At 42.6% G+C, this 14,834-nt stretch overlaps 1 protein-coding gene across 1 annotated transcript; it reads left to right on the forward strand.

Annotated features, from left to right (window-relative positions):
• Nucleotides 1-13,596: 13,596 nt before the first annotated feature.
• Nucleotides 13,597-14,631, forward strand: LOC110900577. The gene has a single exon (XM_022147462.1). It carries the CDS (start codon nt 13,597-13,599, stop codon nt 14,629-14,631), a length of 1,035 nt encoding a protein of 344 aa, XP_022003154.1.
• The last annotated feature ends 203 nt before the right edge of the window (nt 14,632-14,834 follow it).

A 14,834-nucleotide genomic window follows, 5' to 3' on the forward strand; every position in this document is an offset into this window, starting at 1 on the left:
CGTTCGCTCAGACTGCCCATCCGTCTGAGGGTGATATGCCGTGCTCATGTCTAATCGTGAGCCAAAGGATTTGTGCATCGCTTGCCATAATTCTGACGTGAATCGTGCATCCCGATCCGAAATGATGGATGTGGGCACCCCGTGCCTCGAAGCAACTTCTTTAAGATAGATGTATGCGAGAGTGGAGAACTTATCCGTTTCCCTTATAGCCAGGAAGTGTGCAGACTTGGTGAGTCGATCCACGATCACCCATATAGTATCATTCCCACGCTGGGGTCTGGGTAGGCCTGTAAGAAAATCTATGGAAATCTCTTCCCATTTCCACTGTGGTATCTTAGGCTGCTGAAGTAGACCAGCTGGTTTCTGGTACTCTGTCTTGACTCTCGCACAAGTCAAACATTTGTCGACGTAGGTTGTAATGTGGGCCTTCATGCTAGGCCACCAATATGTAGTTCTGATATCGTGGTACATTTTATCCGAACCTGGATGTACCGAGTAGCGAGACTTATGAGCTTCATCCATCACAAGTTCCCGTAAGCCGCCATATAGTGGGACCCAAATACGTCCTGTCACATAGTAGGCGTCGTCTTCCCTTTGTTCTAATCGTTGCCGTGATCCGCGTAAGGCTTCAGCCTTGACGTTTTCGGGCTTCAGTGCTTCTGTCTGAGCAGCTCGTATCTGTGCAGGAAGGCTAGACTGAATCGCAAGCTGTAGCGCTCGCACGCGCCGAGGTAAAGTGTCCTTTCGACTGAGGGCATCAGCCACAACATTGGCTTTTCCCGGATGATACTTGATGGCGCATTCGTAATCATTCAGTAGTTCAACCCATCTTCGTTGACGCATGTTCAAATCCTTCTGCTTAAGGATATGCTCGAGACTCCTGTGATCGGTGTAAATCGTGCACCTGGTACCGTACAGGTAGTGTCGCCATATCTTAAGCGCGAAAACAACAGCTCCCAGCTCTAGATCGTGCGTCGTGTAGTTTCGTTCGTGAACCTTGAGTTGCCGAGAAGCGTAGGCTATCACTTTATCCCGCTGCATCAATACGCAACCAAGCCCCTGTATCGATGCGTCACAATAAACCACGAAGTCATCCGTGCCCTCGGGCAGTGAGAGAATAGGTGCGCTGCAAAGCCTATCCTTTAAGTACTGAAAAGCGGTCTCTTGCGTATTACCCCATCTGTAGACGACACCTTTCTGTGTTAACATAGTGAGCGGCTGCGCGATCTTTGAGAAGTCTTTAATAAATCGTCTGTAGTACCCCGCCAAACCCAATATTTGGCGTATTTCTGTCGGTGTGCGCGGTGCAGGCCAGTTCCTGATCGAATCTACCTTGGATGGATCAACATGGATCCCATCCCTGTTCACCACATGGCCTAAGAAGTGGACTTCATGAAGCCAGAAGTCGCATTTTGAAAACTTGGCGTACAATTGTTCCTTTCGAAGAAGTTCCAAGATAAGACGTAAGTGCTGCTCGTGTTCCTCCTGACTCTTGGAGTAGATCAGAATGGCGTCGATGAAGGCAATGACGAACTTGTCTAGATAGGGTTTACACACCCTGTTCATAAGATCCATGAAGACTGCAGGCGCGTTCGTAAGCCCGAATGGCATGACAAGAAACTCGTAGTGACCGTAACGAGTTCTGAAAGCGGTTTTGGAGACGTCCTCATCCCGGACTCTCAGCTGATGATAACCTGACCTTAAATCAATCTTGGAATAGTAACACGACCCTTGCAGCTGGTCGAATAAGTCATCTATACGCGGAAGAGGATAACGGTTCTTCACCGTCACCTTGTTGAGTTCGCGGTAGTCGATGCACATTCTGAACGTACCGTCTTTCTTCTTTACAAATAACACTGGAGCTCCCCAAGGCGAAGAGCTTGGGTCGGATAAATCCCTTATCCAAGATTTCTTGTAGCTGAGTCGATAGTTCTTCCGATTCTGGTGGAGCTAAGCGATACGGTGCTGGCGATTCCGATTTGCAGGCCGTGGACTCCTGAATCCTAAGCTTCATGACCCATCTCGAGACACCTCTGGAAACGTCCCTCGTTGCACTAACCACCGTGGTGTCTGTTGCATTAGTTACACATTGGGTGAATTCCCCGATATCCACCCTGCCCCTGACCACCAGAAGTTGGCTGACTCGGCTCTGGTGATCACTATTCTTGCGCTGTTGCTGTGCTTGAGACTGAACGGTAGCCGAACCCTTGCTGGAATACCCATCCCATTTCCGCTTGTTGTCACTAGGAGTAGCGGGAGTAGCAGGAGTGGTAGCGGTAGTAATAGCGCTGATACAACTAGGCAGCCTGTTCTGTTCCACTGCCTGATCCGTGAGGCGATAAGCAAGACACTGAATGTCTTGAATGTTGTCGAGGTTAGCCGATGTAGCATAGCTCTGAATTTCTGAGGCTAGACCCTCGTGATACAATTCGATATGCTTGCTTGGAGGGTCCACCATGGTTGGACACAAGATGGCCAGTTCGTCCGACCGTTTCGTATATGCATCAACTTCTGACCCCGTCATTTTCAAATGGTAAAGCTCCACTTCCAACTTGTGGATGTCATCATGCGTGCAGTATTCCCTTTCAATGCGTTCTTTGAATTCGTTTCAGGGGGTGGCGTTAGCAGCTGCCAACCCTAGTATCTGTACTTGCGCGTTCCACTAGGTTAGCGCGATTCCTTCCAAGGCACCAGCGGCGTACTTGACCCTGCGAGCCTCAGGGCGTTCACACATGAAGTTCTTGAATGTGCCGCTGAATGTGCTTGGACGACAGTCCATGAAGTTCTGGAATGTGCAGACAAATCGCTGTGCGTTCTGACCCGTTGCGCGAGAAAGATAGGTCAAGGTTAAGCGCGAGGGTGGGGTCACGAGAGTAGGATCTAACATCCTAGAATAGGTCTGGAATAGCAGGTTATACCTCCTGCTTGTGCGGCTGCAAGTGCCGCAGCAACTTGTTCGTTAATGAGAGCCGTCAACTGGGCTTGAGTCATGTCAACACGTCCAGACATGATCGAACAGTAAAGGTAGCGTAAGTATGAATGGTTCGCGAGTAGTGCGATGACAGAAAAGTGTAGGCATATAGGTGTTCTCAAGTAGTAACAAGTAGTGAGCAAAGTAATGTAAGCATACTACGAGCAAAGTTCTATGCAATTCTAGCATGTAGGCAATAATCATAAACCGTATTACCTAGGATGTTGAGTCTTGCACGTGGAGCGAAGCGTCGTTGTGGATCGTTGAGAGCACTGTTCTGGTTATAGTCTGGTTTTAATAAAAACGTTTTCCCATATTAAAACCAAGTTCTCTATAACCAATGGCTCTGATACCAATCTGTCACACCCCCAAAATCCACCTGCGGAGTATCACCGCTTGGGAGCGTGACTGACCAGGATCAAGCCACCAATCATATTGAACATGCATTTAATATTAAGTAAAATAAATGAAAACCATCCATTCAATACAAAAGGTGATCAAACAAATCATCGTTTCAAAATGTAGCGGAAGCATAGTAAATAAACCAGTAGTAGCTAACAGTTTCAAGTGTCATAATAGTTTAACAGAAAAGTCACGATCCTTGTCCACAACGACCCGCTTCTCCAGTGCAAGCTCCAGGTACCTAACGATCTGCAAGGCATGTAACAGAATGATCAACAAACTAGTTGAGCGAGTTCACAGAAAGTAAATGCGTAATAGTAAGTTCGTTTGTAACAGGTGGCTCTACCGGGCCGATTGTATGTTCTATTGGTGGTGGTGTTCCACGTTACTGTGTGGTGGTGTTCCACGTTACTGTGTGGTGGTGTTCCACGTTACTGTGTGGTGGTGTTCCACGTTACTGTGTGGTGGTGTTCCACGTTACTGTGTGGTGGTGTTCCACGTTACTGTGTGGTGGTGTTCCACGTTACTGTGTGGTGGTGTTCCACGTTACTGTGTGGTGGTGTTCCACGTTACTGTGTGGTGGTGTTCCACGTTGTATAACCACTAGACTACTCGTAACTATAGGTATCCTTCACAACCGAGGATAGTAAAGTGGTAGTCTAGGCATAGTGTCAATAATGTATCTAATCAACCTTATCCTTTCAATCCCATTCCCAACACCCCGGGAATCCCATGCCTTGGTAAGAGTGTGAACTCACCTTGGTTTGCTCGGTATGCTAAGTTAAGCACTCACAAGTAATTAATCAAGTCCTATTGTTTGCACGTATAACAAATCAGTTCATGTTCGTAATGATACGCATGTAATCAAGTGTCAATCATGTATCATATAACAGTTAACCCGTTCATGCAATTCACATAATTCATATGAATATATACAGGATCATGCATCTCACAGAACCCAGACAAGTATGGGGGGGTCTCCCCTGTTCAGCACTCATACAACCTCAGACAAATAATCAGCACATAAATTCGGGCATGGTTGATCATATTAACCTCAGACCATATCAAACTCAATAAATTCGGCCCAAAAACAATTCAATTAAGTTCGGACCAATTACAACCCAATTAAGTTCGGTCCAATTAATAATCAATTAAGTTCGGTCCATTTATCAATCAATTAAGTTCGGTCCATTTATCAATCAATTAAGTTCGGACCCACATTGAGGATTAAACTCGGACCTTCATCTAAAAATTATACTCGGACCATAACATTGAATTATATTCGGACCAAAATCATGAAGTTAAAGTCGGACCACATGTGATAATATACTCGGACCAATTACAAGCTCACAAACTCGGTCCATTTGCAACTTAATAAACTCGGACAAGCATTCCAAAGAATTAAAGTCGGACAAGGGGGATTCATTTTAAACTCGGACAATCAAAGGGGTTATTAAACTCGGACATAGGTGTCCAATTATATTCGGACTTAGCACAATTCAATTAAACTCGGTCATGGCATCATCAAAATAAACTCGGACCACTTCATTTGATTTATACTCGGACCACATGTGGGAATTAAATTCGGACATATGCAATGTTGATAAACTCGGACTCTATGTGGACTAATTAAACTCGGTCCATTGTCTTTCATTTAAACTCAGGCAAACAATCATCATAATAACTCAGACAACTAACTCTCAATAAACCTCAGACTAACAAACATAGCATGCGTACATTGCGATTCAAGCAGTTACGTAATTCATTCAAGCAAACCCTAATATCAAACACAGTGACGGCAGAAAACAAGATTATCCATTCGATGTTAAACCACAACAATTATCACCATGATACCTATCAAGCATGCATCTAATCCTCATTATAATTTCAACTATCCATGATTAAATCACAGAATATTACAAGAGCAATTAGGGTTTTCCATGAACACATTCCATGAACACAAAACCAAGAAATCAATCAACAATCAATTATGAACAATGATTAAACAATTACCGTGTGATGATCCTAAAGAGAGAGGAAATCAAGTGTGATGATTATCTTGTGCCAAATGATTTAGTGATGATGCTTGCTAGAGGATTAGAGAGTTACAAGTGCTTTGGTTTTGGTGAAAGTGATTAGTGAATTTGGGGATTAGGGTTAAGTATAATCAAATTCACTAATGGCTCTCTACACCCCTAACTAATATAATTTACAAATGCACACCATCTCATATTTGACAAGTTTACTGTTTCATAGTTCCACCACCAAGTTTACACATTTGACAAGTTTCACAATAACAAACAACTATGCACAATCAACAAGTATATAATTTCATGGTAACCAAATGTGCAATTAAACTACTAGTTAGTACATGATTGTGCAATAAATACGAAAACGAATCTTGGAAATTCGAGTTGTCACATAGCCCCCTTTTACCTCTAAAGTACCCATGAAGATTACCTTGGAGACTTACGGAGTATGTAACTGATGTAACACAAGCCATAATCCACCCAACCATCTTAGCATGTAGCCCGAAACCATGAAGAACACTCTCCAAGAACGCCCAATTGACTGTGTCGTAAGCCTTTTGAATATCAATCTTGAATGCACATCTAGCTGGCCCCCGATTCAAATGATAATTATGCATTAACTCTTGAGTCAGTAAGATGTTATCTGATATTTTCCTTCCCGGGACGAAAGCCGACTGATTTATGCTAACCAGCTTACCCAAACTACCTTTTAGTCTATCCGTGATGATCTTGCTAATACACTTATATAATACGTTGCAACACGAAATAGGCCGATAATCTAGCACCGAATCAGGAGTTTCAACTTTAGGGACAAGAGCCAGAATCGTATGGTTTAGTTGTTTGAGGAGCTTACCATTGTCGAAAAAATCTAAGACCGCATTCGTAACTTCACTGCCCACAATATCCCAAACACTTTTAAAGAAAGCCGATGTATACCCATCAGGCCCCAGGGCTTTATTCTCCACAATACTAAACATAGCACTTTTCACATCTTCCCGAGAAACATGACGGACCATGGCACTCGCCTCATTGGTATTCAGCACGTTAATTCCCAGCTCCTCCATATTAATACTCGAAACATGATCCTCTTGACCCAAAAACTTTTCATAATGCTGGACAAGGGCTATAGGTACACTATCTCCTTCAAACCGATTGCCTGCTACATCTTGTATAGACTGAATAGTGCTACGGGCATTCCTGCATTTAAGCATGTTGTGAAAAAACGCCGTGTTCGAATCACCAGCACACAACCACTCGACCTTAGACTTTTGTTTTAAAAAACATTCTTCATCATAAGAAGCCGTTTTGAACTGTTCAAGACAATCTGCTTCCTTCTCTCTCAAACCTACATCTAACGGGCTATCATCAATTTGTTTCTGAACATCATCAAGCTGTTTCCTAAGCTCCAAAACTTTTTCATGCAAATTACCTTGATTGAATAAAAGTTTACGCATATACGGTTTCAGATTACGAAGCTTCTTCGTTACCGAAAACATTGTAAAGCCCTCAACCCTTTGTGACCACACCTGCTCGACAAACTCCCTGAAATCCGGTTTAGACGTAAGAAAATTTGCAAACTTGAACGGTTTCTGTCACCTCGTGACCGAGTTCGACATGTGAAGAATGCATGGAGTATGATCCGATATCCTAAACGGATGATACCGGACAAAAGCTTCCGGGAACATCTCAATAAATTTCAAATTACCCATAACCCTATCTATCTTTTTTAGCAAGCCAATACCCTTCTTTGGTTTCTGGTTCCACGTATAGTGCAACCCATGACCCGTAATATCAACAAGCTCTGTATGCTGAACACAATCATGGAACTCTCTCATACCAATAGAACTCGTTGAAGGCCCATTCAAAGAATCATCCACATGAAGGACCGAATTAAAGTCCCCCATGACAACCCAAGGCTTATCATGGCAAAAGCTTTTGTGCATACATAGATTATCCCATAAGCATCTTCTTTCCTGATACGTATTCTTAGCATACACAAAAGAACTGAAGAAAGACGCACTACCATTTTTAGGACATAATTGAGTATGAATAACTTGGTCCTCTAGCGACAAGACCATAAGATCCACAACCTCCATGTTCCACCCTATGATGATTCTAGTACCACGATCACACACATCACCATTCGAAGTACAAGCCCAATTACGAAAAACAGCTTTACATACCTTAGGTAAATTTGTAACATCCACATGAGATTCCAAAATAGCACAAACAGCAACCCGATTTTCAGACAAAATCATACGAACCTCCTTTTGTTTCAGGGGATGGTTCAGACCCCTTATATTCCAGGAAACTAAACTATCCATTTAAACCGACAACACCGGGAGTGCTTGCCCCCTCAGAAACTGGACGTTTTTCATGTCTCATGAATTCCGACGATTCTGTTGGAATTGTTTCCACTACCTCCTCATCCGACAACGCATGATTACCACTATCACTTTCCATGTTAGACCTCTTCTCATTCACCGACCCATTACCACCCTCAGTTCCCCCCGGGTTATCAGAAAGCACTTCAAACGGATTTCTGGTTGCAACACTACCTCCCGACTTAGCTGTCGCATTAGCATTCCCACTGGAGTCCGACTTATCATCTTTCGTACCCGACGAGCTTGCACCCACGTTCCCAACTTTCGGCCTATACACAAACTTGGCCTTCTGCTTCTTTGGCATAACCCCAATTCTAGCTGTTTTCCTCTTATCCGTTATGAAACCCTCGTCATCAATGACAACTTGCTTAGCTTTAGTTACTATATTCTTAGGGCATGTTTGGTCGTTATGTCCAAAAACACAGCACACCGAACAACGCTGAGGCTTCCATTCATACTCAATCTTCACCTTTTCTGTAATATAGCCTTCCTCATCAAGCTTCGGAATGGCCACCGTAATAAATTCCTTTAACTCATTATCCGCACTAATCTCAATCAGGGCCCGGGCAAAACTACTCCTCCCCCAGTTATCCACACACATATCCGCCGTATAACCATCTAACCTTCTTGGCGTCCCCAACTTAGAAGCTAACAAACTCAGCCCATCATCCGTATAAATTGCAATAGGGACATTATGGAACTTAACCCAAACTGGAACCGATTTGATACACTCCTTTCTAAGATTAACCGAAGGCGACCAAATATTCAAGAAAAGTGGAACCTTCCTGATTAACCAAGGCCCTCCTTCAAGCACTTTCATCATTCCCTCTTTAGAATCGAACTTAAAAAAGAAAAACCCTTCCGAATTCATCATAATCTTGGCAAATCCATGTTTAGACCAGACGTTTTTGGCATAGTATTCCACAACCGGAAAAGGAAGCCGATTGCCCAAAAAATATCCATACAACACATTCTCAAACTTATCTTGAACCTTTTGAATTACCTCACGAGGGATAAACACATCCGCATCTTGAACCGTCTCCGTAGCATCCATTTTTCTGAAGTTTACCTCTCTTTTCATCACATTCAGCGTTTTAACCTTATCTGCATACGAGAAGCCGGCCATGTTATTCACTGTATTGCTCGAACTAGGGTTTGCATGAGTGACTACCTTAGCAGCCGTTTGCCCCCACATATTCTCAAGGTCAGAACCCTTATTTGCCACATTACTCGAACTAGGATTTGCATGGGGAGCCGTCTTGACAGCCGGATACCCATCTCCATATCCCCACACATCATCTAACTCCACAGGTTTCGAAATTCCAAACAAACCATCAATCACCGAAGAATTATTAGTAGAGTACATACCTCGTCGCGGTAATAAAGGATTACCCTCAATGTTCGTAACTCGTAGTCCAATCCCACGCATCGGAGGTGTATTATTCTCACTCCCAGGTGTACCATGATCCAAAGACTTGAACCCATCACTATTGCTCTCCATGCATGCAAGAAACTAATAGCAACAAAGACACAACAAGCAAGTACGGCGGAACCCTAATCAGCCGTCAAGTAACCCACGTGAAATCAAGAACAGAATGCAAGAAAACCCTAGCGATTGAAACGGCAGAAACCCTAGCAAGATGAAACGAAACGAACAGATCTTAATCCTGACTTCAAAAGATTAGAAACCACGGTAGAAGTCTAGTATCCTTACTCAGAAGGAACGACAACACCACAATTGCTAACCCAAATCAATCACGAACAAGATCAGATTGAGCAAGAACAAGAACAAAATCTAGGGTTTCCCTTGGAATCGCCAAAATCGCCCAGAGCATTTCCCTATTGCCGTTTTCTCACTTTATCTGTTTATATTATTAAATGCTATGTTTGATATGATTGATGGCTTGATCCTGGTCAGTCACGCTCCCAAGCGGTCATACTCCGCAGGTGGATTTTGGGGCTGTGACAAGTTCACAATTGATTGTTCAGTTAATGAGTTCGTTTCAAAAATCGTAAGTTCGTTTCGTAACCATGCGTTACCCAGTACCCTTGTTCCCAAATCTTTACAATAATGAGTGGGGGCTTCCCATGTTGTAGGTACTAGACTAGTTGTATCTATAGGTGTCCTTCCCAATCCGAGGACAGTGGTAAGTTTGAGTTTACGTAGGTTTTACGTAAGTGCCCTTCCCAATCCGAGGACAGTAGTACGTATCGAGTACGTAGGTTTAGCGCTGGTGTCCTTCCCAAACCGAGGACAATAGTACGTAGGTTTTACGTAGGTTCTAACACTGGTTTCCTTCCCAAACTGAGGACAATAGTACGTAGGTTTTACGTAGGTTTTAGCACTGGCGTCCTTCCCAATCCGAGGACGGGGGTAAGTAGTCTAGTAGTGATGGAAGTACGGGTAGTCATTCAATCCCATTCCCAAACCCACCGAGAATCCCATGCCTTGGAAAGAGTGTGAACTCACCTTGGTTTGCTCGGTTTAGTTAACTAGTTGGTTCCAATTAATCAGTCAAAGCCTATGGTATGCACGTTTACATAATCAGTTTATATTCACGAAGTTCATGTATAAGTACAATCACAGTGGGTATTGAATCGGTGATCACCAAATAACACATAGCACATATTCAAGCTCATGCAAGTCATGCCTATCATTTAACAACAGTTAACTAACCCCGTTAACCCCTAACATAATTAAACTTAGTTACTGTGCAGATTAACAACTCAACGAAACACCCTTGTTTCGTCGTGAATCCCCTTCGACGAAACACCCTTGTTTCGTCGTGTTCCCTCGGCGAAACACACTGCTTCGTCATGTCTGTTTTGTCGTGACTGGTCTCGGCGAAACACCCTCTTTTTTCGTTGTGACAGTCGTTTCATCATATCACATGTGTTACATCATGTATCAGTTACATACAGGAAACCTAATCGCCGATCAACAGTTTACAACAATTATTCAATCATACAGTAATTATCGATACCCTTTATCATACCATCGTAACAGAAATATGTGCTAACCTAAAACAATCTAACATACAGAACTAATACCCCATCACAGATTCATCATTACCGAAAACCTATCTCATTAATCAACATCGTATACGGATCAACAGCAACAAGAACCCTAACCAAACACTAATCAATCATTGCGATTACCAACATTCATCACTATTTATCATCATCTAAACATGAACATAAACATTAATTAGCATCAATCCCTAATGATTTCGATTAACAGTTAATGATTTCAATAAAACAATCATGCAAGTGTTTAAACACTAACCGCGATGAACAACAAGAATGATTTGATCGATTAAAGATGGCTCCGAGGGCACACAGTCGCCATCAATAGGGAGAGAGAGTTCTAGGGTTTCTTATTTTCTAGAATGTGACGAATGAAACAGTATAACTTAATAAGTATACGCGTAACATACTGGGCCCTTAATGGGCTTCGGCGAATCAATGGGCCGGCGAAACACCTGTTTCGTCGAGATGCTTGTGACGAAACAAACTCTGTTTCGTCGGTGTGGTTTATGGCGAAACACTTGTGTTTCGTCGGACCTTTTCAAGGTTTAAGTAGTTTAAGTTTTCAAACAGGATACATGATAAACACCTTAATCACATTAAATAGATAATCATATCAAACAAACTTCTCAATACATAATCCAACGTGTACAATTACAAAGCAAACAAGTCTACGTGCAATAAATGCGAAAGTGGAATCTGGGAAACTCTAGTTGTCACATTATCAACACTTAGAATATTTGAGTGGTAAGCAAAAATGGCTCTGGCGACTCTGGGCGATATTGGCGATCTACTGAAACCCTAACTTTCTTGTTCTTTCGTTCTTGCTGATCTTCTTTCTTGATTGATTTGGGTTAGGAATTGTGGTGTTGTCGTTCCTTCTGAGTAAGGATACTAGACTTCACCGTGGTTACTAATCTTTTGACGTCAGGATTAGGGTTAGCTCTTTGTTTCGTTTCTTGTTAGGGTTTATTGCTGATTCGCTTGGTTTCTCTCTTCTGTTCATTATTATTGTTCGTTGCATGCTGTTAGATTACGTGTGGTATGGATTTTAACCAATCTTTGCCGGTGGATATGGATGCTAGGAATGTGAAGCCGCCGGATATCTTGCCAAACCCTAATAAGGGTTTTACGGCTAGATTGTTGAACATAGATGGCAAAACATTCTGCCCGCGTAGGGGTGTTTTGTCGGATCATCAGCAGGGCCCGAAGATAGTTAATATTATTGACGAACTAACCAAGATCACAGTTCCAGTTGAATGCATGGCGGATGGTCATAATGGTGCAACATCAGATTCGGTGCATGTTGAAGGAGAAAATTCTAACCCTAATAGCTCTTACCAGACGTATGCAGATAGGGTTAAGCTTAATACGAAAGGGAAACGCGAGGTAAATTTCAGGTTATTGGAGTCTACAGAAACGGTGGAGGAGGCTGATGTGGTCATACCGAAGGAAGCTGTTAGGCAGGTACAAAAGAAGTTCGAAAACATTCTGTATGGTTATTTTCTGGGTGATAGATTGCCGTTCCCGGTGGTTGAATATTATGTTAAGAATGTTTGGGCGAAGTATGGATTTGTTAAGCTCATGATGAATTCAGATGGTTTTTTCTTTTTTAAATTCGATTCCAAGGAGGGCATGAATAAAGTTCTTGAAGGTGGTCCATGGCTGATTAGGAAGATGCCGTTATTTTTGAATGTTTGGGGCCCAACAACTAGCTTAAAAAAGGATGGTATCAAGTCGGTTCCAGTTTGGATTAAATTCCATAATGTTCCGCTTGCAGTTTACACAGATGATGGTCTTAGTCTTCTGGCGTCTAAAGTTGGTATTCCCAAGAGGCTAGATGCTTATACTGCGGATATGTGCATTGATAATTGGGGGCGAACCAGTTATGCTCGAGCTTTGGTAGAGATTAATGCGGATAATGCATTAAAGAACCATGTTATAGTTGCTATCCCGAAAATGGATGAAGAGGGTTTTGTGAAAGAAAGTATTAAAGTAGAGTATGAATGGAAGCCTCAACGTTGTGATACTTGTTGCTTGTTTGGTCATAACAATGCGTCATGCCCGAGAATCCACAAAGATAAGGCTAAGCAGGTTACGATTGATGAGGAGGGATTTATTATGGATAGAAGGAAAACGGCTAAGTATGGCTTTCCACAGAAAAAGCAAAAACCAAAGTTTGTTTACAAGCCTAAACCTAATTCTGCGGGTGCAAGTACATCAGGAACGAAAGATCAGCCGGTAGCTAAACAAGACTCTTATCCGGTGGACACTCACAATAAGTTTGAAAGTTTAGCAGATGATTCTTTGAAATCAGGTACTTTAAATGAGTTGCATTTGGAGAATCCGGTTTATGAGAAGGTGGATGGAAGCACGAGTAGACCAGTGGACGTGAGTAATAAGCAACCGAATCAGAGTAATTATGAGGAGGAGGGTTTTGTAGATCCTGTCAATACGGAAATGTCGTCTTTTATGAGTATGTATTCAAAGAATAATCGTTCTGAGGGGGCAAGCACTCCCGGTGATATGGGTTTTTATGGATAGCATAGCCGCCTGGAATATAAGGGGCTTGAACCGGCCCCTGAAACAAAGGGAGGTTCACCAAATAGTTAAAGATAATCATCTAAGTGTTTGTGCCATCTTGGAGTCTCATGTGGAGGTTTCTAAGCTCTCGAAAGTCTGTGGTAGGGTGTTTAAAAAGTGGGATTGGACGTCTAATGGGGGGGTGTGTAATAAAGGAACCAGAATTATTGTAGGCTGGAACGCCGATCATTTTCAGCTTATGGTTCTTGCCCAAACGGATCAGGTTATACATGTTCAGCTTAAGTCTACTATCGATGCCAAAATTCTTTTTGTGTCTTTTGTATATGCTAAGAACACTTATCAAGAGCGACGGGTGTTATGGCAAGACTTATGTAAGCATAATTTGGTAGCCGGGAACCAACCGTGGATTGTGATGGGGGATTTCAACTCGGCCCTTTATATGGATGACTGTTTGCATGGTTCGTCCACTCCTACGACAGGTATGCGAGATTTCTTTGAGTGTGTTCAACATAATGAGTTGCTTGATATCCCGGGCCATGGTCTTCACTTTACATGGAACCAAAAACCAAGAGATGGGATTGGTATTCTTAAGAAAATTGATCGGGTTATGGGTAATGTTCGTTTCTTGGATGAGTTCCCGAATGCTCACGTGTTTTACCATCCTTACCGTTTGTCTGACCACACCCCATGTATTCTGAAAATGGCTAGAGAGGTTCGGCCTAAACCTAAGCCATTTAAATTCGCTAACTTCATAGCTTCTAAGGATGGGTTTAAGGAGTGTGTTATGGCTGAATGGAGCAAAACGATTGTTGGTATTCCTATGCTCTCCGTGGTAAAAAAGCTTCGTAACCTTAAGCATCCGTTGCGGATCCTTCTTCATAAACAAGGTAATTTGCATGCTAAGGTTGATAGTCTTAGAGCGAGCCTGGATGATATTCACAAGCTGATTGATCAGAACCCGTTTGATGCTGCTCTTCGGGTCAAAGAATCAAACATTATAAAGGAGCTTCATTGTGCTGCTTATGATGAGGAGTCGTTTCTCAAACAGAAAGCGAAACTTGATTGGCTTAGTGCGGGTGATGGTAACACAACATATTTCCACAACTTTGTTAAAAGTAGGAATGCAAGGAGCAAAATTTACTCTATTAATGACGCTAATGGCAGCCATCACGAGGGCTCAGATGTGGAGCATGCGGTTGTAGATCATTATATGAAGTTTTTGGGTGTGGAGTCCGAGGTTGATGAGCTGATTATGGAGGATTTGTTTTCTTAATCCGTTAGCCCTATTGATGCTAATCATATGATTCGTCCTGTTACTAGAGAAGAAATAAAGGCTGCTATGTTCAGTATTGGTGATAATAAAGCTCCAGGTCCGGATGGTTTCACTTCGGTTTTCTTTAAGAAAGCTTGGGATATAGTGGGTGAGGAGGTTTCGGATGCAATTATGCAATTCTTTGATAATGGTAAATTGCTTCA

The sequence above is a fragment of the Helianthus annuus genome, chromosome 13 (genome assembly GCF_002127325.2).
Source record: "Helianthus annuus cultivar XRQ/B chromosome 13, HanXRQr2.0-SUNRISE, whole genome shotgun sequence".
In the NCBI taxonomy this organism is placed as follows: Eukaryota; Viridiplantae; Streptophyta; class Magnoliopsida; order Asterales; family Asteraceae; genus Helianthus; species Helianthus annuus.

Bases quoted from the DNA above. Each gene is read 5' to 3' on its own strand.
- LOC110900577 (XM_022147462.1), top strand. From the start codon at position 13,597: ATGGTTCTTGCCCAAACGGATCAGGTTATACATGTTCAGCTTAAGTCT.